The 24,180-nt window shown below is 40.4% G+C and overlaps 1 protein-coding gene across 1 annotated transcript in view; it reads left to right on the top strand.

The window, feature by feature from the left end:
- Positions 1-846: 846 nt before the first annotated feature.
- The window catches only part of LOC104252652 (ubiquitin-conjugating enzyme E2 E2), a 219,792-nt gene continuing 196,458 nt past the window's right edge, over positions 847-24,180 (top strand). Inside the window, exons 1-3 of the mRNA XM_059818641.1 lie at positions 847-863; positions 5,381-5,569; positions 13,448-13,498. Coding sequence (XP_059674624.1) covers positions 5,394-5,569; positions 13,448-13,498 — 227 coding nt within the window. The 5' untranslated portion in view covers positions 847-863; positions 5,381-5,393. The remainder of the gene's footprint in view (positions 864-5,380; positions 5,570-13,447; positions 13,499-24,180) is intronic.

Genomic DNA, 24,180 nt, shown 5'->3' on the forward strand with positions numbered 1-24,180 from the left:
CCCGCCGCCCCCCGCCGCCGGCGGCGCCCCGTTCCCGCCCGCCCCCAGGACTTTCGCGGGGGGCCCGCGGCGCAGCCGGGCACAGGCGGCGGCGCGGGGCCGCGGTACCCTGGCGGCGGGAGGGGAGAGGGCCGGGTGCCCTAACCTCCGTCCCCCCGCGCAGCCCCGCCGCCCCCCCGGGCCTGGGCTCGGGCTCGGGCCCCGGCTCCCGCTCCCCCCATCCCCTCACTCCTCCTTCCTACTCGGCCCCGCTGACCCCGCCCAGCCCCCGCCCCCCCCCCCCCCGCTTCCCTTTAACGCGCGCTCCCGCCGGCGGCTCTTCCCCCTCCCCCCGCCCCGGCCCGGCGGCGCGCGGCCTCCAACGGCCCCGCGGGCGCGCGCCGGCGCCCCATCCCCGCCTCCTCTCGCCTGTCACTTTCCCCCTCCCCCTCGCCGAAAGCGCGCGCGCGCGCGCCCTCCCACCCCGCCCCTCCCTTGGCGGACCGCGAGCGCCCGGGCTAATTGGCGGGCGGGCGCGCGCGCGGCGCTGGCCGGGCGAGCGGGGGCGCGCGCGCGCGCGGAGGCGGCGGCGGCGGGGGCGCGCGCGCGCGCGCGGCAGCGGCTTCACTTCTCTTCGGGCAGCGGGGGCAGGAGCGGCGGCGGCGGTGGGAGAAGCAGCAGCGGCCGCCGCTGCTGCTCGGGAGAGAGGGAAAGGGGGAAGAAAGAAGAGGGCGAGGAGCGCGGGGGAGCGGGCTCATGACTCAGTGAGCGGCTGCAGCACCTTCCCAGCCCCGCGCCCGGCCGGAGTCGGGGCGACCCCGTCGGATTGTCCCGCAGCCTGTGCCCGGCACCAGCGAGAGGGAGAGACCTGCGCTCGCCTACAGGTAGCAGCGGTGTCCGTCGTCGTCCCCCGACTCCCCGCCCCCCCCCCCCCGAGGTACACCTCTGCCCCGGCTTAGGTCCCCGTCCGCCTCCCCTCCCCCCGCCAGGCTCTCTCCCCCCCGCCCCCCCCCCCCCGCCATCCCTCCCTCACGGCAGTGCCCCCCCCCTTTAACTGCGACCCTCGGTCTCTACCTTTATTCTTCATCTCCCCTCCCCCCTCCGCATCCCCCGGCGCTGCCCGGTACCCCCTTCCCCCCCCTTGTCATCCCCGGCCGTGCCCTTCCTTAGCAACAGTCCCGGCCGCCCCCCGCCACCTCGGCATCTCTGCCACCGCTCCCCCCGGCCCCATCCATCCTCCGGCCATCGCTCCAGCCTCCATTGCTCCTCAGCACCCCCACACCCCTTCGACAACTCTTCCGTGTCCATTTGTCCTGCTTGCCCCGCTGCGGGCGGGAGCAGCGGCCACCCCCGCGCTGCCCCCCCTCCCCCGGCCCAGCTCCGCGCCGATCGCATGGTCCCCGCGGCACTCGCTGCGCCCCTGGGTCGCTCCGGCGCCGGGGTACCCCCTGCTCCCCCCCCCATGACCGAGCCTCCCGGGGTACACCATCCCCACAGCCCCCCTGCCGCAGCGGTGGGCGCCCCGGGCTGAAGCCCCTCGGGCGGGGCACTACGCCCCCTCTCCCCCGGAGCGCCCCGAGGAGCCCCGCAGCCGAACCCCCTCCCTTCCCTCATGTGTCCCCGACGTCTTCCTCTCGCAGTCTCCTCCTCCTCCTCCTCCTCCTCCTCCTCCTCTCCCCGGCTGTCTCCTACTTCTCACCCCGGCCGGCCGCCGCCTGCCCGGCCGGGGGGTGCGGGGTGCGTGTAGCATTTGTGGGTGCCCATGCACCCCCCACCCGCCGTTACGGCCCGGTGCCGCACGCTGGGTCTCCCCGACGGGCGGGGGGAGACGCGAGTCGCGTGTGTGCCCACCCGCGGCGGTGGGGCCGTGGGAGCCCGGGGCTGCCGTCCCGTCCCCCTCTCAGAGACAGTGCCCCTCGCAGAGGCAGACCCTGCCCGGCCAGAAACCGGGCTCCTTCTGCGTCCCCTCCTGTGATGTTTTGGTCCTTTTGCCCTTTACGGTTTCTAATGAAGATGAAGTAAGGCGGCTGGTGCTGTTGCTGCTCTTCGTGGACCCTGCAGAAACATCCAATTTATCTTGGCTTAAAGGAAATTAAGACCACTTTAGAAAGACATCATCACTAGCTCTGCTGCCCTTGGGACCCATCTGCACGTTGCCAGGATCTCTCTGTCCCTGAGTGCTGGATTTTATTTTTCGGGGGGTGGTGAGGTTGGTTTTTTTGTTGTGGTTTGTTTTTTGGTTTTTTCCTTTTGAGGAGGGAGGGGAAGGTGCCAGTGGATATATATGACAGAAGCAGGATCTTTTGGATGCTCTTCACATAGAATTGATAGTTGTGGTTACACTTGTAATCTGTGTCTCTGCTGAATCATCTCACGTTAAGGGAGAGACTTTTAAGTCCCCTTTCACTCCTTCCTCTGTCCGCTCTGCTCATTTTTCTCAGCACAACAGCAGGGAGGTTAGCAACCCTCATCTGAATGTAGAATAGCCTGGCAGCCGGGGACCTGGATGTCGTGTGTCTTTCCTCTCACTCCATGTGACAGTGGCAAACACACTCATGGCTGTCCAGATTCAAGGAGTATCTTGTATTTCTCTCTCTGTGTTCGTGGCAGTTAAATGTTTTCCTAACAGTGTCATCCCCTCAGTTGATTTTTTTTTTCCCCATTCTCTAATTTTTCATGTGTTTGTTTGTCTTCTAAGTTTGACCACATTTGAGCTGTCTAACTTCGGGCCCTTTCAAACACACTTTTACCGTGATATTGAGCATCCCTTGAACTATGCAAAATTCCTAAATTTGCAGATATCATGAGGAGAGGGCAAGGAAAGAACTGCCTGGATGTCAGAAAGGGGAACAGAGAGAGAAGGAGAGAGGAAAAAAACCCAAGAAACTAGCCAGACATCAAATGACAGATTTAAGCATTTTCCTGTTGTAAATGCTGGCATTACATGTTACAGTAATTATACGCTCTGGGCTACTGTTACAGTGTTTGTCTGCTGGATAGTAACCTGAACTTATGACGTGAATACAGTTGTTTTTAGATAATAGCAATATTTATAGCCAAGATTATTCACAGCAGATGTCCTATGCATATAGGCTTTATTAAATATGCTTTTAACTTTCTGGCCTGCGGTGTTAAAGCCTATGTACATTGCGAAGAGAATTTTTCTCTCTAAGATTAGATGTATTAAGCAAAGATCAGAACTAAAATCTAGAGTAAATAAAGGCCATCAAAAGTCTTATAAAAAAAGATGAGATTGTATTTTAGCTGTATGTGGAAGCAAAGAAAATGGGTACCTACTATCAAAATTGCATTATAGTTATTAAATGCATATTTTGACTTGTCAGAATATGATACTTCTGTGTTTTATTACCTCTAAATCTTCTGTTGCTTTTATCTTAAAATCTGACAACCACGTTGTAAATATCTAAACATTAACCTGTGTAAATATATGAATTATGTTAAATATAATGTTGCAGCTGTACTGTAGGAAAAATTGTTCTCTAAGAATGAACAATTTTTGTATTTTAATTTTAGGATGCAAACTATGCATTATTTCAGTTACTTCAATGAGCAGGCTAGGTGTTGGGCTTATAAATATATTTTCATATATAAATTTATATAAAATATATTCTTTTCCATAATAAAATCCAAAATGTAGCTTAAACTGATTAAGGGAAACTTAGACCCGTATCCATCACTTGCTATTACTTGCTATTACTTTTAGCATCTATACATTTTGAAGGGATACCATATTTCCAGAGTTCCTTTTCAGTATAGCTTCATAAATTAGATAAAAAAGATCTAATTTCTCCTGAAGTTAGTTGGATCGTGTCAGTAATGCCTGAAAAGATTAGTTCTTCCACTCCACGGTGTGTACGATTTGAATAGAATTAGATCTTGGTAAGGCTTTTGCAGAGTAGGAGTAAATTTTTTTTCTTACGTGCAGCTATAACTAGAACACTCGTGGCCTTTTTAAAAAGCGTCCTTTTCGGCATAACCCTGTTGGCATTGATGTTACTTTACTTTTCCTCTGCTGTCTCTTTCCATAAATATGTGGAGGGAGATGAACTTTGTTTAATCCACTGAATGAGCATGGTTGAATCTGAGCCTGCAATCTCATTATTCTCCCCTGAGAGAGTATTAAAACATATAATAGTCAAGGTGAAGAGTTTTGTTCTTAATTGTGATGGTGTCTGTGTATAGGTAAGAGGAAAAGCAAGTCAAAGTTCACAGCAATGTAAAACACTCTGTGTATATAAGAGCAAATTCGTGATTCAGACAGATTTGATCAGAAAACCACCTAGATACATGGGGATTGCGTGGGTGTAAGCAAGTAACGTTTGGGCCTGTGTGCTTTGAAGGTGGTTCTTTTATTAAGATCTCTAGAGGAGGATATATTAAATACATATATAAACTACAGATTTGGAGTTAAAGGAAAGACCTTCTGGGTTTGAGATTGGGGGGGTTTATTGGTAAAATTTTCTAACAGTCATTGCCACTGCATATGCTAATTCAGTAAGAGTTTTTCATGGACATCTGCCCTTCATTAGAACAGTTTGAAAAGTCATGACAGCTGTAACAGTGGGCTTGTAATTCCTCATCTGTTGGCATATTGTTATACTATTTAAAATGAAGGAAGAAATGAAAATAGCTAGCTAGTGTCAGAAGTGTGCAAATAAAGCATTAACTTGACTTCTGAAATATACTAAGATTTCTTGTCACTCATGTTCTCGGACAGCTTTGTTGCCTTATGTTGCCTGAACAGAATTTGTCGGGGAAAAAAACTTCCTTATACCCTCTACCAGCGTGCTTACCACTGTAGAATTGTACTGTTTTAGTAAATACAAACAGTCCTGTGTTAGTGCCTTTGGTTCTGTGAATGTTTCCATCGAGCATGCCAAGATGTGGATTTTGTAATGTGGAAACCCACATTATAGACTTGGAATGAGCCCACAGATTTATTTCATATGGGATAACAGAGAGTCTTAAGATAGTAATAGCTCTCAGTTTTTAACAAACTATACTAGATTTGAACTGGTGGCATAGGGATGAGATAGCTAATTCATGATATTGCTGAGCGGTTGAAAAATATCATTCACAGTGAATAGTATTATACTTGCAGAATTATGTTTCCCGCTTAACTACAATAACTTATGCTTTTCATATATAAGGGTTTATTATGTATTTGGTATTGGATTTAAAATAACCAACTCCTGAATTATTGTTAAGATGCTTATGGCAAAACTCTTCAGTACTAAGATTACTGAAGTAGTTTAACACAAGCACTATGTATGAAGACAAACAGATAAATCTCGTGTGTTATTTCCTTAAGGCATGTAAGAAATACTAGTGGAGAGCTGCTTCTGAAAAAGCTAACTTTTGTTGTTTGTTTTTTGTTCAGTGCAGCACCTGCCATGTCTACAGAGGGGCAGAGAGTTGATGATAGTCCAAGCACTAGTGGAGGCAGCTCTGATGGAGATCAGCGTGAAGGTGTTCAGCAGGAACAAGAAAGGGAGCAAGTTCAACCCAAGAAAAAAGAGGGCAAAATATCAAGCAAAACAGCTGCTAAACTGTCAACTAGTGCTAAAAGGTATGGTGTTCTTTCTGGCTGTTTATTTTCCTTTCTCTTTTTTTCAGCTGACCATCAGATGTATGTGTTGACTCAGTATATTAATTTTCCTATTGTTTTATTATAACACTACTATGTCTGTGTAATAGCCTTTTGAGACTGGTCACAATAATAAGACCTGTATACTTTTTTTCCTTTCTTTGACAGATTGGCTCTTTCACATGGTTTTAATAGAAGCTTGCATGATAAAAGCTGACATTTTTTTATTGCTAGTAAAACTCAGACAGTTTTGTAGCCTTATAAAATATATCTCTGTATGTGTATGTACGACTGATGTTGAAACTTGTCAGTGTAACTTACAGTTAATTAACCATAAACATTTCAGACAGTTCAGTAACTCAGCATGTTAGGACTACCGTAATACCTATTGCTGTAAAGTACTGCGTTTCCTTTTCCCAGATGGTCAGGTCAGAAATATTTGAGTGAACAACAAATGCATGTTGGTTTCATTACTTTAAACTGTGGTCTGTTTTAATATCCATTGCTTTTCCTTCTCTTTTCTACTTGAGAGGAAAGGTGGGTTTGTAGAACAGCTATTTAAATTATTCTATGCTATCATGTCAATCTCCAGATAACGATTGTCTTGCTTGGACCAGACAGAAGGAATTTACAGCTTAGTGTTGCTCCATTAATGCACGTAGGGGTGTTAGTCTAGGCAACAGAATTCAAACGGGATTATAGTGATTGAAGTTAAAAAACACTTCTAAAATAATCTGACAAAGAGACCAATTCTGCAGACTGTCCAGATCAGAATTCCCAGATTCTGTTACTTTGCTAATTCAAGGCCATGTAAAGTACAAGAAAAACCACTGGAATTGTGCCACTATGGTGCTGTGGTAAAGGAGATGCCCCAAAGCCCTATTGCCATAATTTATAACATGAATGTAGTAGGAGTCCGTAAATATCAGTATATAAGCATGTGCGTACATATCTTCAGGAATCAAGTCTTTGTCTTGGCTTAATCTGTCCCTTACCATTTACATACTTTCCTGAACTGAAGTCTCTTCTGTCTTTCCAGTGAGGTTTTGTCATGCTTTTCTTCTGCTATAGACACTTTCCTTACAGCTAGCCTTTTTTCTTTTTTTCTTCCCTCGTGAAATGCTTTCTGAAGACCCATTCCTGCTATGACACTGTTGGGAGATTACCTAGTCATACCACTTACAGGATGGCCAGTAAAGCTTGCCTGTGTTTCCTTTTACAACTAAAAGGAAAAAAACCCCCAAAAAACAGCTTTCACTTCAAACCGTGATGTTACTCATGTAGTTAATCCTCACAGCCATGACGGTTTCTGGCCTTCTTCTCTTTCGTCTGCTTCCTGCTATTGTTATTTTTTAAATATTAGGAATATTGGACTAGTCTTGAATTTTAAGGTCATAAAACCCAGTTTTTAACATCTTTAGAAAAGAGTCTATGTATTCTGAACTTTGTACAATGCCTAATGTAATGATGCCACAATTCTGACAAGGGCCTGTGGACACTATCCTATTAAAAAATTAATAATGATATGTCAGAAATTGGTCTATTAATCTTAGCTTTGTATCTTCAAAGCTTAGAGCTTTTATCAACATGCATTTCACAGTGATATAATTACTTAAACCTTTTAAAGTTTAATCATATCTGCTTATGGTTCTACTGGAACTAATTATGCCAGTTGCTGACATCAGTGCGTTTGCCAGTTAGACTTTAAAGTCAGTTTTACATGTGTACTAATATTGAAGGAAAGCCTTTGATTATTCATTTTAAAAGCTGAGATGATTTGTAAAAGTCCTGTAGATATGTGCACAAGAATTAGTATTTTTGAAAAAAATGTATTGTAGGAGTGCTGGTTGTCATAGCACTTTGTGGAAGGATCACAGCAACATAGTTTTTATAGTAACATGTTTTTTTAGTAGTATCATAGTATTTTTTCTTTTTTTTTTTTTTTTTCTTTTTTAGTATGCAGTAGTTTGTCACTGTCTTAGAATAGGGTTTACATTTCTATAAACATTCTTAATCTGGCCAGGTTTTCATATTACAGGTTTTGTTTCTTTGCTTTTTAATTAAAATCAGTAATGCCTCAAGAAAGGAAAATCAGAAATCAAAGCAGAGGATAAAAAGGAGAGGAGTAACATGAAGGAAGGTAAAAAGACTGAATGCTTAGACACTTTTTCCTTTTCTAGCTTTTGAATTCTGTGAGCTTGTATTGCTCTAAAGTCACGATAATCTTCACTTAAGTGTTTCACTATGCAATTTCCTCTAATAACTCCATTATAGTTAAAGGATTCAACTCTGTTAAAATCAGTAAAAAACCCAAACAGCAGAGTGTACCGCAGCTGGGGCTTAGGTCAAGATTCCTTAATTCCTGTTTAGAGCAGAGAACACCAGCGAGTTAACGTAGCACTGGAGCTAAAGTCACAGACTACAGACGTGATTCTAACCTGAGTTTGGAAGTCACATTTTCTCACTTGGAAAGCTTTTTCATGCATATGGAATTGTAGTCACAGTATTTTTGGATTACATTATGATACCTACTGTATATCTTGGATTAGAATGAAGATTTGTGCATCTGTATTTGGAATACTTCTGCTTTTTATTTGTATGTTTATGTAGTCAGATTTAAAGTATTTTCAGTAGCATTAGGTTTTATATACATGAAGATTTAGCAGTGTGCTGACTTTTGCTTGTATAACAGTAAACTGCTACCTTGTCTTATGTATGAATATACTACTCCTGCAACTTACTGCTTTCCAAAATGATACGATTATGGAGGTTGTATGAAACCACTTGCATTCATATTTGAGTAAGATACTCATTTTTAAGATACAGAGTGTCTTCTGTTAGCATTGCTGTAAGTGGCATCAAGAAGGCAGAATGCCATCACACGCCGTCCTTCTCTCTTAATACTTTTAAGACTAGCTGCTATACAGGTGTAATAGTTTACAGCATATGTCATACAGTGTACCGGTCCTTCAGTTTTCCTCACCCAGAGGGCATCACCTTAAATAGCAACCTTTCTTACCTAACATGTCAAGATTGAGAAACTTGCTGCATATCACAATTACAGTTCAGACATGGGATTGAATTGCTGTCCTTGAAAACAGCAGGCATCTTGTTACCTCTTAAGTAGCAAATCTTAGCATGACCTTTGGATTGAGAGAAGTGTAACCATTCTTGGCTGACATAGTAGCTCAACAAATAAATGTATTGTTTTGCTTGGCTCCTGAAGCTGATAGTTGAAAATCTGTCAACCTTTGTGTCCAGTCCTGGAAGTTTTTTATAAATATCTGTGTCTACAATGAGTTGTGAACTTTAAAACTTCAGTTGTAATATTTTCATTTGTTTATTGAAAGAAATTACAACCTTAAGGAGCAGCAAATAGGTGATAGATTAAATTTGTTTGAAATTCAACAAAATAAAAATGAGCGCTTTTTTTCCCTCTCTCTTTTCTCAGAGAAGTTTATCACAGCTCTGTTTTCAAGGAATCTGGGAATGATATTTAGCATGTTGACTATGACGGCAAAATATGGAGTGCTTTTTCTTATAAGAAATATTCTTGTCACTTATTGTGCATCTAGTATGGAGGCGAAAATATTTCTTTTCCTCCAGCATGAATTTAACCATTTTTAGATCAATTTCCTGCTTAGTCACAGTTTATGTAAGATTGAAATACGTACCAGTGATTGCGTTTCTTAGTATTTTCTAGATAGAATATTCTTCAGTATGGAGTATTGGTTCACCTAGCTTTTATGGGTAAAGAGGCATGCTTTTTAGAAAAGTAGACGTGGTAAAAATAGCTCATTGTCATATAGTCCTTTATTCTGCTTCTTTTCCTATTAATAATATTGGGAAATCCTCTGACATGTTCAGTTCTCTCTTAGCTTTAGAGAACTTTAACTGTTTCATGAAGGAGACAACACACAGTTCCCCTAGGCTTGGAACAGTAGTAAATATGTGTCTGTGAGAATTAATATTTGAAATCTGTAATGTACTTTAATGCTTCTGAATTTAGGGGTAGATTAACCTTTGCACTATTACTGGAAGGCAACTATGTTTGTTCTTTTCTGTTAGTAAAATGGAGGGGAATAATATTTTTTTATGTGTGTGTGTATATATGAGTGAGAGAGAGTGACGGGTCAAATGGCTTCTTTAAGACCAAACAGAGTATCAGATCTGACATTGCAAATTAAATGTCCTATGTGTACAGCCCAGGGTTTTGATTGCTAGCAAGGGCTTCTCCCCCTGCCATCAACCCACTCCTCAACATATAGTAAACCAGTATGTCATTAGTTTAAATATAAACTGAATATATATGATGATTTTAATTTAGAGTCCTTTTTCGTCTCTAACATAGCTAAGCATAACTGTACTAAGGCAGAAAATCCAAAGAAAGACATGCCAGAAAGGACCCTGCAAAAAGTGTTTTGTTGCCAGAGGCCACATATTCTCGCGGTGAACCCTCTGTGGTCAGCGAAGGAAATGAGGCACATCCTTTCCTATGCCAGATTCTGAGGGCAACTCAATGGAGATATGAAACAAGTGCCAGAGCAGTGGAATAACTCGTGCAGACAAAGGCCAGCTTGCACATTGGAGGTCTCTATTAGTGCAAGGCTCTCTGGGATGTTGTCTGATGATTTAATTGTAACTTTGAATGCTGTGACATGTGAACAAGCTATTGCGTGTCAGCTGCTCTACAGAAACTGTTTATGAATGTACTCTCAGCATGAATGCGAGGTAAATTAAGGTTGCAACAAAAGAGGTGTAAGGTGTATATATTAATTTTAGTTTGGGATGCCACGGAGTAGAATAAACATGGACAACTTGCTGAGGAGCAACTGATCGACAGTATTGTATTAATATGTTGTATCTTGTTTGTATAAAAGTAATCATGAATGAAACATCTCTTTATTTTAGATGCTTGCAAAAGCAATTAGGACTTTTGAACATAAATAGAAAGTACCACTGATCAATTTTTATTGCTTGAAGCAGAAATGTATTTTGTTCTTGTTTGCTCAATCACAGGAAAAGCTTGAAGAAGTACCATTTTAGTGCTCTTGGCATTAGAAGTTAGAAAATTTGTGTTGAACTAGAACAGAGGGAGAAAAAGAGAGAGCTCTGTACCCTTTTGTTTTCAGAATGGAAGGGACATGGGTTAGGATTTAGGAGGAAGAATATAAGGTTTTTGATCTAGGACTTAAGCTGCACTTGTCAATCCATTCTTGATGTATCTCAGACTCACTGTAATGCAGTGAAATATTAACTGCTCTTACTACTACATGTAAAGCAAAGGGATAATCCCTGACTCTGTAGAAGTTTAATGCCATCATTCTGTAACTTCCCAAAAGGCAGAAAAAGCAAAACAACCCATAAAACATGAAATTGAAGATTCCGTGCTACGTAGGTTTTCCATTATTTGAATTTGTGATAGTATAAATTTCAAAAACACAGTAGAAATTTGTAATATACAGAAGAAATACTTTAAGCATCTCCCACATTTCTAAGATCTCCCTTCTAAAAGGTGTGAGCTGTTAGGGTTGTTTAAAATGGAGTAACTTTTTAAAAGCAACATGTTTGCTGTGCTTAGACTTTGCTAATCAAATTTTTCCTTTTAAAAAATGTGGTGGATTTTCAGTTTTACTACAATGACTGGCTGCAAATATTGATTAAGCAGCTATGCCTGTATTCTTACAAGAAAGGAATGATATTTATTGGGGAAATTGTATGTACTGGAGATGTAAATATTTCAATGAGTAGGAAAAACAAATAAACATCAGATTTCTCCCCCTCTACAGGAATAACTGGTGTGTGTGTATGTAGGGTTGGGGTGCATAGAGGTTAGAAGAAAAGCTAAACATCTGAAAGAGTGTTTTTATCTTTTCAACGATATTGGCTGGTCTAATAAACAATTATTACCTCTACCTACAAATCTTGCCCACATATGTCCTCATTATTTCAGAATGTGAATGATAAAGGATTGGAATTTCTGGTTCAGGCCAGTTCTTCTACTGCCTTTGGTTCATTTATTCATTATAGCCATAAAATCAACTTATAGTGGCATAAGGGGAATTTTGATAGTGGCTGTGAGACTCCTTAGCATGTAAGATTGTGTTTGGATCTTAACATTATATAGAGAACTAAACCGCTCATTTTTATGTTATATATGCCAACATACCTGAATGTTTATTTTGATAAACCATTTTCTTTGCCTGTATTTATGTGGAAAATGAGTGGCAGTCATTTTTAACAAGATATGTGTGTACTTCAGGTCAGGCCTGAACTTTTGGGTTGCGGCTTGAGCATGTATCTCAGGAATTTGAGTGGTATCGTACAGGTTTTCTTACTTAGTGTAGGGAATAACAGGAATAGCAATCTGTTCCTTACGTGAAATCCTGTGAAGGAGAAGGGAAGAAGAAAATACTGAGGGTACATTGAATTGTTTTTCTTTTCCTTCCTTCTAAATGTTCATGTTTGTGCTCTGAAGTAGCCTATAAAAAAGCCCTGGGCATGGTTTATAGGGAAGGTGGCCATTGCAGTCCTGCTTATGGCATCATACTCTGGCAAGTCTTTGGGAACTGTAAACTCATAGGAGTTCCTTTGGGAACTCTGTAAACTCCTACTCTGCATGTTTAAATTTCTTCAGAAGGGGATATACTGGCTCTCGTACAGACGCTGGTATAACGGAAAAGAGCCTGTATTGCCAGATGTGGCAGAGATCAGGAATTCAAGAACTTGGCATGGGAGCGTCAGCCTGGGAATATCCAGAAATCCTCAACAACAAAGTTGCTCTGCCTGGAGGAAGACCTCCAGCAGGATGCCTGTAATGAGTGCAGTACTGCCGGGATCTATACTGGACCTGCCCATCTTCATGTCTTTATCAGTGACCTGGAGGATATGGCAGAGCGCACTCAAGTTTGCAGATGACGAGTTTGGGGGAGCAGCTGGTACACAGAGAGGCAGGGCTATTGCTCAGAGGGACCTCAGCAGGCTGCGAGAGAGGGTTGACAGGGAACTTGTGAAATTCAACAAGGACAAATGCAACATCATGCATGCGGGAAGGACTAACCCCTGGTAATGATACCGGCTGGGGAGGAGCTCTGCTGAGAAGGACATGGGGGCCCTGGCAGACAGCAAGCTCAGTGTGGGGCAGCAACAAAGGCTAACTGCCTCCTGGGCTGTATTAACAGGACCATAGTCAGTAGGTAGGGAAAAGTGATTTATCTCCCTTTACTCGGCTCTCATTAGACTGCATCTGGAATAATGTGTACTCAGTTTTGGGCCCCCCAGTACAAAGAAGGCATGAGTTGGAGCAAGTCCAGCGGCAGGTTGCCAGCCTGGCCAGGGAGCTGGAGCACTTCCCTCTGAGGACAGGCTTCGGGGGGACCTGATAGCAGCCCCCCAATACCTAGGAGGAGGTTCCAGGAGGGTGAGAGACAGCTGTCCTCTGAAGTTGGGTTTTTTGCCCTGCCAGTATGAGATACATTAAGAAGTTAAATATTCTGGAGAGCAAGAGCTATGAGGCATATAGGCAGAGGGGAAATAGAGAAGGAGGGTATATGGGACATTTAATTGTTGTGTAAGTGAGCAAAGGAGCTGAAAACCCCGACCTGTAGAAAAAGTAGGATTTTCTAGGTGGCTGCTCATGGCATAACCCGTCCCGGATTGGAGGCTTATTTTTCAAAACTGATTTGATTTTTAGTTCAACATTTTCTTGAGCAGTTTCATGAAACCTTACAGCATCAGCTTTCCATCAGACATTATAAGAATTATGTTTTGTTATTATTGGTTGCTGTAGAAATATTCATAAAGTTGAAATAAATATATTGCAAAAAAGTCCTGATAATATTTTTTTTTTTTCCTCTTAAGAATTCAGAAAGAACTTGCAGAAATTACATTAGACCCTCCTCCAAACTGTAGGTAAGTTCACCTGGATTTTATTAATTTGGAATATGGAAGTGAAACGTATGGAATTACGGAAATTGCACAGGGGACTCGAGTAAATTTTAGCTATTCCTTTGTGCTGATTACTTAGTAATTTCGGAATAAAAGCTGATAGATAATGTTTGCCTACATACAGGGACTTGGGATGACATACTTCCTGGTAACAAAAGTAATGGTAAAAACTGATGAACTCTATGATGTGTTAATAGATACAGGATAAAAATCAAATCACCCTTCATTTGAGGTATTAAATGAATACCATTTTGTTTGATTCTGTAAAATGTAATCTTGGTGGCAGTTGCTGGTATGTTTGGTTCCTTTTTCTTGCAAATTGTTAACGCACTGCGAACATAATGAAGAAGGAAAAATTATATGGGCACAAACTATTATTAATCTTCCATCTGTGTTTCTGGTGATCAATTACGATATTCAGTGGAAACTTCCTGAAACAGAGTGTATCATTGCATAGCCTTTCTAATAATGACTTTGTGCTTGTGTTTTGGGCTGTGGTTTGTGTGTTGTTTTTTTTTTTTTTTTTTTTGGTCAGGTACGTTTACTTCCGGTGTGTTTAAAATTGGCTTTGAAATGAGTAATGAGGTAGGCCTAGAAACCCTCACTGCCTGGTGGCTGGGGCAGTATACAGTTGTTTTCAGATGGCTGTCCCAGCTTCTTATCTGTCAGCTTGACATAAGGTCAGCGTTGGAGTTGGGCCAGGGCTGCACAGCGCTGCTTAAAGGAGCCCCTGCCACCACACCTCTCGCGGTGAGAGGTGGGGCTCAGTGTAGAGGAATAACTCCTATCCAGTCCTGCCAACCCATTTCAACTGATGTGGTTAGTAGGATTCGTTCTATTAGTGCAGCAAAAAGAAAGACTGATAGAAATGGCTGATTGCATGCAGCTTTTATAATGAATCCCAGTATGTTTCAGTATTGAATTAACTAAGCAACTGGTAGTAAAAATGACAGTCAGCTTTATTGTTTTGGTCTCTTGACAAAACTATGTGTGAGAAAATATTCTAACAAGATTTGATGTGGTTGTGCTGGATCTCAAGATGTGAGTCAAGTGGCTATGTACTAAAGCACTGCGTAGTGAAGTAGCCTTGCAATAATAGCGTTCAAAGAGTGTTTCAGTCAATTAGGATGAACAGTTCCTTGCTAGATAAAACATTTTAATAGCTAAGCTGTTCTGTCATACTTACGACTGTGTGTGAGTCTTCAATCACATCAAAGCTGTTTCAAATGGCAGATCTTTACTTAGGTGTTGATGACTGATGCCTATTAGTGGATTGATTTGCTGAGATGAATACAAAACTTCAGTCTGTGGTAGAAGAACGCATAAGTCTTTGAACTGAGTCGAAAAGGCTTATAGTTTTTACAGAAGTGTCATTTGTTCTAGTTTTCTGGATCCTTCCCTTTGTAACAAAGCAATTGTTTCAGTATACAAGATACTGTTACTTGATTTTTTTTTTTTTGCTAGCAAGTGTAAAGTGAGCATTGGCTGTCTTAGTGGAAAGCCCTTTGGTGACTTGCAATTTAAAAAAAAAGGGAACTGGAGATTTTCTGTTTTTTTTTTTTTTAATTATTTACACTAATGATAAAATAGCAATAACGTGCACTGCATGATGCTGTTTTGCAAAATCAAAAAGTTACATCTAACTTTGTGTGTCTGCTGCTTTAACACAGTTCTTAAGATGCAGAATTATTTCATGTTGTGATCTTGATAGATAACCATTAGTAACTTTACTATTAGCAAATATGTTTTTATAGTCAACACGGAATCACTTCGTTTAGTTTTATGGTCTGTTGACATAGTCTAAACAGTGTTTTCATTTGAACTTCATCTATTTTCTATTATAGTTAAACATTACAAAATAAATACATCAGTCAGAAATGATTCTTCAGCATAATGAAGAAAGCCAAGCTATAGTACAGCATATCTTACCCTAAAGTATTGATACGTCCTTTCTTGGTTTTAGTGAAATTTAGATCATTGTTATAAGAGGTGTTAGATTTTTCTATTAAAAAAACATACTTCATAAAGATAAGTTCCTTACAGGTGTAGGCTACTTGAAATGGTTGTGATTCCAACTTACCTTCACTATGTGTCCTCTTTTATATATAAAATAAATCATGATTGGGCAATAGGACTGTGATAAATCTCAAAACTAAATGTCACAGAAGACGTGAAGGAAAGCTGTATTGTTCAAGAATACTCTGTAAGTAGTTATTTAGGAACTTCTGATAGGCAGGATATTGAGCAGAATTGGAACTTGGGTGGAATATTACAAGCTGTGTTGCAAGACTTTGTTAATTACAGCAGGCCAAAGCTTCAGGTTTGTCTCATTCAAGAAAAAACCCAAAGTGAAACAGTATCTGTAGTACAGTAGCATCCCTTAATGGCATGCTGGGCTGCACAGCTCCAAGGGAGTTGCAGCTTCCACTTCTGCAGCAACTGCAATCTTAACGCTTCCCCTGCCTCATCCCCATGAAGAGAATAGGCTGTATCATCTTCTTGTTTGGAAGACAAAAAAAGTCTTGCTCACACGTGTGCCTTGTAATTGGCAGATTATCACTGCTGCAACTTGCAGCATCTTTCCAAAACACTGGAAAGCTGTGGATTTTAGAATTCCTAAAAAATCTGTCACATTTGGCTTTAAAAGAAGATTTAATGTTATAAGAAATCAAAGTTGCCTGCCTCCCTAGGTATTGTTGTATTTCGTATTCTGTAGTTTGGGTTCTGGGCAATGGGAAGAGTCCTCTTGACTCCCCAAACTTTGGATCTTTCCTCAGGACTGAGAATGTATAATGTTCTAAGTGTCAAAAAGTCAAGCTGAGGGGCGTGTGGGAGTTGAGCAGTGTAATCATTGCTATTTTTGGAGGAAAGCATGTCATAAAAATGCCTGTTATACTTCACATGTAACAGAAAGAACTGGATGTTTTTTGGTGTGTGTTGTGTCCCATTTCCTGCCCTCCCTCTTCCCCCCTTACTTTTGTATAGAGCTGAATTTACTGTCAAGGAGAGTCCTGAATGCTAAGCGGGTACATTTGTATTTTAAATCTGCAGCACTGTGAAATTTTAGTTTGTCAGGAGACAGTATACCTAAATTGTAGACGTTTGCCACTCTTCTCTTTTTTTTCCTCCTCACTGAAATACCAAAGCTTCGTTGTGAGAAGTGTTGCACATATTATACCTCTGAGTAGTGCAGAGTATACCTTTTCTCACAGGCGATAAAAGCCTCGTCTTTAAGTATCATTTGCATATATTGCCTCACTGGAAGAGGGGAATAGTGGGGAATTCTTGTAGCTAAAATAATGCCTTCTCAAACTTTCCCATATTTTGGACTGCTTCTTGTTGAAGACAATAGATTACATATAAGACAACTTCTATTGTCAGTGTTGTATACTGTTTCGCTTCTCACTGGCAAGAGAACAACATCTCTGTGGCAACTTATACCAATTGCTTACATGGGAAAATAATATTTGGAAAGTATTTAATGTATTTTTAGCTTCTTTCAATGTGAACTTAGCAGCTGGAAACAAGGAGAGCCAGCACAAAGCCAATAGCAGCTCTCTGTGGACACCACTTGGAGCAACTGCTCAAAATTTTCCTGTTAAGTCACTGTTGTTTCCTATCTTCCTCTTTGTGTTTTCTTTTGATGTTCTCTAGCATATTTGTCACCATTCTTCTCTTTTCTGTGTATTTACTGCAATTCCTTTTATGTGTATACATTTTATTTCTTTTTCCCTGTAGCAATATGGGTGATGCTTGAGGCTCAGAAATATACTTTAAAGGGCTGCACAGCTTAGTGGGCAAATTGACTGGTTCTCATTCCAAAACAATCAATTTAAAATCCTGCATGTAGTCTTAGAAGAGATAGTTTGGAATCATTACATTAATTCCTTGTTTCTTGTACTATCTGCAAAATTGATAAACAACCGTCTGATCCTAGTATTTTGCTTGTGGAAACTAATCACACTGAAAAGCCTTAAACCACAGTTATTTTTGGGGTAATGTGGAGAACATCCAAGTGGCAAATTACTCAACTTGGCTTAGGGAGAGAGGTCAGCATGTCTCATGGATGCCTCTTGCGCTATTAATGACTATATGGAGTCTGACATTCCTGTTCAATATTGCTCTGGCTCTGTTTTTGCTGAAATGGTGAGGCCAGGATCTTCACAACTCTAAGGGATTATGTGAATTCCATCTATTCAAGTTATTGGGGCCATTTGTTTAAGCTCTTGCCTAGTGCTACTTCAAAGCTAAGGAGATGGCACAAGTGTCAGGAGCAGAAAACAAATGTTAGCACAATTTCACGGGAAGATTGGGAGGGAGAAGATTGTCAGTCTTGCTCTACAATGCAGAGAGATAGAAGTGTAGGAACCTAGAGCAGCAGGTACAGCAAGTATCTATCATGCTGCCCTGGCCTACTCGAGTCTCTTTCCTTCCCTCTCGCTCAAGTAACTTGTTAAGGAGGTCTTCCCCTTTTCCCTGTGTGTGCACACACACACAAGCACACGGACACTCACATGGCTTTCCAATGTGAGCAAAGAGATGCTGTACAGTTTTTTTAGATCCCAACATCAGTTTGACTTGGGAGTGGGGGGGTCTGAATAATCTCTGCTATATATGTTTCCTTAAAATATTTGAAAAAATGTGAAAATATTTGGAGAAAGCAGAGCAGTGCCTTCTCCAAATGCAAAATGCAAAAAAAAAAATCCTCTTGGGTGCTGGAAGGATTCTGTTTTTAAAACAATTTGCTCAACCTAAATTAGCTTCTCTTTTGGTTAGCCTCCTTTAGCTTGCACAGAAAGTTTACGTAATGATTTTGGTAGCATCAAGCGCTTGCTCAGTAACACTGCATCCACTTAGGTAGTGTCCACTACCTATTTCACTACCTTTAGATGCATGTTGGGTTCTTTTTACTCTTGTGCGGAATGCACAGGCTACTTCAGCGAGGTGCTTGCTTGCTCTGTAACCAAAGAAGAAACTTTAAGGCAGTGTAGGCACAGAACAGTGTGTCTTTATTTGCTGGTTCCTTCATAAAACTCTGGAAGCACAAAGGCTGATTGGCATCATACTTACATTTGTTGTATCACTTAAAAGGAGTATGGGAGTACAGTGGCTCCTCCGGATAAAGAAAGGCTTAATCCTATTTCTTCTGATAGGGCTTTCACCAAAGGAGGACCTTGCCACAAAATTAACATGGAAAAAAATCCCCAAGATCTAGCAGCTCATATTTTTATTTTAAAAGGAACTGTGATCAGTGATTTTGATTGTTCGAGTTAGGGATGCATCAGTCTGTTGCCATAGGCACATAACTGCGATGCACATGATGCTAATGTGTGAGCAGGATGAAAACGGGAATAAGGAATGCTTTCTTTGAACGTTTTTCCTCACAAACATTTCCAGCCTCCTTGGTATGAATCTGGGCTCTCTTCCCATTACATTATGTTACCCATGGAGTTTACCTTCTGCCTGTATACGCTTACTCTGATCTGCTGCTAGTTTTCTGTAACCTTCTACAGAAAATGTGACACAGAAAATTGTATATAACATTGCTTGGCCAGGCCTCTGAAGAATTTACAGCAAATAGCAAAACTTAATCAAAAAGATATGCATGGAAGCACTTGATATTAATGTGCAGAATCCTGTTGTTTTTAAATCTATGTTGTATCAACATTTGAGGATAAGAATGAATGTAAAATGTATTTGAGTGCTCACTGCAACTGCTTTATTTTTTAATTTCTATTCCCTTTCTGCTTCAAAAGCAGCAAGAAACATGTCCCAAAAACATGCAAGTTAACAATCGCACTGAGATTATATTTTATAATAGCAACTATAGTGTATTTTACCACTTGAGTTAGCTTGCCTGTTTTTTATAACTGGTGGGTTTTTTAGATTTATTACCTTGGTACTTTGAAGTACCTTGGATTAAAAGTGTCAGGTTACTTTTTAATATGTAATCTTTTAATTCCTTTACCTATTTTCTTTTAAAACAGTGCAGGACAGTGTCACTTGTGCTTTAAGGTCTGAAGCATGTAACTGTACTAAAACATTTTTTTTTAAAATACCTGTTTATTTTCACTGTAAAAGTTACTCTAGACCTTTCAATGTCATATTGTTCACAAAGCATCTGTTTTTAAAAAATAACGCACAGATGTTTCTTTTCATGGGTCTTCCATGTGTCAAGATGCAGTGTACTGGGAAGGCCATCTAAAATATAGCTGATGTTTCTCTAGTGATCTGGTATCTTTGAAAATGTATGTTTGATATGAAAAATTACTAGACAGCACTGAGCTTTTTTTTTTTCATTGAATAAAATGAATTCTGAATATCTGCTTGATTCCATTTCTGCTTGCGGTCGTGGGGTGATTTTAGTATCAATTAGATGCAGCACTCAAAAGCTTCAGGATGTATTGTGGGCATTGGTGGCTAGAAACCTTAGCAACTTCCATGAAGTGAACTTTCATGGGAGGGGGGGGAAAAGGGCAGTAAAGGGAGCCTGCCACTGGCTGCTTGCCAAGGCTGGCAACTTCACTCACTGATGATGAAGTAAGGAACTGACTGACAACACCCATTAATACCTCCCAGTATAACAATACCTCCACATGATTTCTGCCAGTTCTCCCAGTTTTCAAATGATGACAGCTTCTCTCCCAGGAGGAAAAGAAAAGTAGTAGCAGAGAAGAATAAGAGTAGTTCAGTGAGCACTGTGTGAGTGCAGATTTGGAAGGTCGAGGGATGCCAGAGTGCATCCTGTGGGACAGCTGAAGCAAGGAAATGAGTGGAGATTGGGGCATAAGGAGGGGTTGTGACGATCACACATTCCTCAAAGCAGGAAAGGGCAGAAAAGTGCCCAAAAAGGAGCCTGTGACGGACATGGAAGGGATCCCTGATATTTGCAATGTGCTTAGTGTACAAGGTTAGTAAAGCTCTGGTTTAAATTGCAAGTGTGGGGAAGGTGGAGTGGAGGACTGTAACAAGGGTAAAAAGAAACACTGATGCTTTTAGCGTGGGGGATTCTGAACAGAGAGATTTTCTTCCAGTGGTTTCCTATAGAGTTGCAGCTGGTCTTTGTAAGTCAGTCTCCTAGAAAGTACAAGGGCAGTCCCCAATGCTTTCTGCTCCAGAATTTTTCAGGCTACCTTCCGTACACATTTCTTTTGCCCTCTCCTACATAGCTAAACAAAGTTGTTTGGTTTCTTCCCCTGTGAGCCTGAATTTGGTTTATAACATAAAACTGGTATTGTATATGCATGTTTTGGTATTCTCCTCAATACAGCCCTTGTAAAACACCAAAAAAACCTCTCCCCCCACCAAACGCTGAAATAAGTGTGATAAATAAACAGTCATTGCTTGCCAGCAAGGGAAACAAAACCACGTTGGCTGAGACTCTGCATCATTGTTAGGAGACTTTGCAAAGAAATATCTAAATGTGTAGCTTTAAAATTTAGTTAGCTATTTCTATGGGGTTTTTTCCTATTTTTTTTCTAAATGTAGTCTAATGTCTTGTATAAAAACTATGTAAGGATCAATTTCTTTACAGAAATTTGATACAGCAAAGTTATTTGAAAGCGTGACTGTAGCAGGTACTATTGCACTGAACAAGCAGTCACTGCCATTTCATGATAATCATGTAAGAAACATGCTTTTATTAGCAACTCATTACCCTTTAGTAAATTGCTCATTATTGAATAAATGGGGGAAATGGAAGGTATTTTGTCTGTTGGTTGGGACTGACAGCATTACTGATAATAAAGTATTTGTTTCTTTAAATAAATGGCACAATCTCAGAAGTGCCTAATGCTGTTGTCTTCGGTGTACCCACATTTGAATTTGAACTCTGATCTTCTATGTAATACTTAAAAATTATTTCCTTTTTCAGAAAACTTTAAAAAAGCATCTGAGAAATTAATGTTATTTCCTGAATGCCATCGTGTACTTCTTATTCCTTCCAAAGAAAAAATAGTGTTTTCCTTTCTCATTGGAAATCTATTTAAAAAAATCAATCTTTCTCAGTTCCAATACCAGAATTCTACAGCTTTTTAACATCTGTTAACTTAGGCACTTGATTCTTTTGTGGTTTTTTTTTTGTTTTGGCTTTTTGCTGTTGTTGCTGGTTGTGTTTTGTTTTTACATAGGCATGACAGTCTAAGGCAATGCTGTAATTTATCTTTTATTCTTGGTATACACAGAATGTGTACAGATTTATAATTAATAGTCTGAATTTAATGAAATTATTTTCTAAAATCTCCTGGCAGAAAAGCTTCAGTTTAAGACCAAAAAGTCATGAACTAGTAACAGAGCATGCTTTACAGCATTTCGGAAACAAACTATGAAATTGATCTTGATGCTGTTTTCTTGGTGTGCAATAAAACTTATTTATGCTGTAGTTACACATTTGCAGCTTTGTTACAAGCTTTTTGGGGTATCTAATTGGCTGCAGCTTTGAATCAGATTGTAACACATGCCAAATGTTGCTAATTACAATTAAGATATCTACTTGAATTAATCTTTGTTTTCATTTTCTCCAACAATTTTTTTTCCACTTATTTACATGCCTTTAATTTTTCATTTTAACAGTTCTTGCAGCACTTTAATTTATTTTTGTTTCAAAGCTGTAGAATTGGATTAAACAGGGTTTTTTAAACACTTCCATGTTGCTTGGAAAGAAGCCAGTTACTGTGTATCAGCTTAATGGAAACCATGCTTAGCAGTGCCTCACATATGGCAGCTCGTGTTTGTGTGGTAAGGCATTATGTATTTTAAATATTACCTTTTATATGCTAGTCAAATTTATGCCAGAATCTGAAGTTTCCTGTGATTAATGTTAACAAAAATAGCAGAGAGCCAACTGTTTCTGTTTTTTAGGGAGAAATATGTAATTAAATACATAATTTACTGTCTGCTCTGCACAAAAGCCATATTTATGTGGCCTTTATTAACTTGAGATGTATACTGTACCTAGAGAAGGCTATAGGTGAGTGATAATATGCTTTCTTGACACTTCTAGCCTTTTAATGTTGGAGATATTGTAGAGGCCAAGATGGTGACTCTGTAGCTAAGATTGAAATATAAGGGTTTGCGCTTAATTTAGGAGACTGAGTTATGTTTGAAAAATAAGTGGTACACAGTTACAGCAATTACTCTTTGAGTAACACTTGACACAGCTGACAACTTAAAGCTTAAATTTCTCAATGTTTCTTCTGGTTTGGGTGGGTTTTTTTATTTTATTTAAAACTTACTATAACTTTTATGAAATTTGGAGCTTAGTATAGCCTTTATGAAATGTAGAACTTCTTTTAAAAGCATTTTGTTCTGTATTGTCTGGCTGTAGTCTTTTTGTATAAAATTCAGCAGTGACTCTTCATAATGGAATTTCTGTATCAGAAAATAATATTGTTGTTCAGTGGAGAAATAGTGAATAATTTCATTCCTTCAAAATAAGTGCCTCATTTTTAGTATAGGTTGGTTTTTGGGGGAGGAGGGCTTTTTTTATTTCTACATGACTAGCTGATGTTTGATTTAACTTTTGTTTGGGAGGTATTGACAGTAATCACCACTGAAAATATATATCATAAATCTAATAGAGATTACTCTCCTCCTTATTATAACTTTAAAATTGCCAAAGGAAACTCTTTTCTTTCTATGACGCCAGTGCAGTATCTTCTGCATCAATCATAATTATATGGGTAATGCATATAAACCTGTAGTAACAAATTGGATTTATTTTACATTTTAAGGTGTTCTACTTCTAAAATGACAAGTGTTTTGTTACACTAATTTATGATTAGTCTGTTTAGACATAAGAAGGCAGTGTTTAGGACTTCATACTTCTGAGCTAAATAGATCTCTTTTTTTTTTTTTTTTGAAGTGATTACAATATGCTTAGAATAAATATATGGTGTCAAGTGTAAGGCCATTTTACCATAGATGTGATCCAGAGAATTTGAAAATGCTGTACGCTCTCACTATTTGGTATTTTAGGTAGCCTAAACAGGATAAATACATGTATTACCTATAAAATTTGCCATGTTATAACCCTTCAAAAGAGGATGGATGGAATGTGAGTAACACATTTAATTTTCAGAGAAGTTTATGATTGAAAAATTAGATGTCTGCCTAGCATGCCATTTCTGACTCCTTGATATAAATAATTGATTGCTAAGCTCATACCTGTGGCTTTTAGACTAGGGTTGCAAACTGGGGGAAAAAAAAACTTTCAAATCTGGGGCTTGCAGCCAGGGTGGGTTCACAGGAGAACTAGTTTCAGAACTGCTACGGTAATGCAGTGCTGGCTTTTGCAGTAACATAAAGTAACAGTGGATGGGATTTGCTAAGTGTTTTGGGTTAAACTGTTGGCTGGAGTTAACTGGGTTTGAACGTTGCACAGGAATTTTGACTGAGTCTCTAGCATGAAAATGGACCGTTCCCATTATTTCTGATTTTGTTGGATAGCTTGAAAAGAAGGGTGTTCTTGACTGGACCTTTTATGGAGGAGTGTCTGGCTTTTGATTGCTGGATAAGCGTTAGCCTTGGTCCATGTTATATTGGAGTCAGATCATTTTTCTGCAGCAGGCATCCTAGGAGACAGTTGGGCTTGCTCATTCAAAATATTTTGTGGGAGTACACTTTTTGGCACTGCACTTCTCCCATCC

Source organism: Gavia stellata, chromosome 6 (genome assembly GCF_030936135.1).
Source record: "Gavia stellata isolate bGavSte3 chromosome 6, bGavSte3.hap2, whole genome shotgun sequence".
In the NCBI taxonomy this organism is placed as follows: domain Eukaryota; kingdom Metazoa; phylum Chordata; class Aves; order Gaviiformes; family Gaviidae; genus Gavia; species Gavia stellata.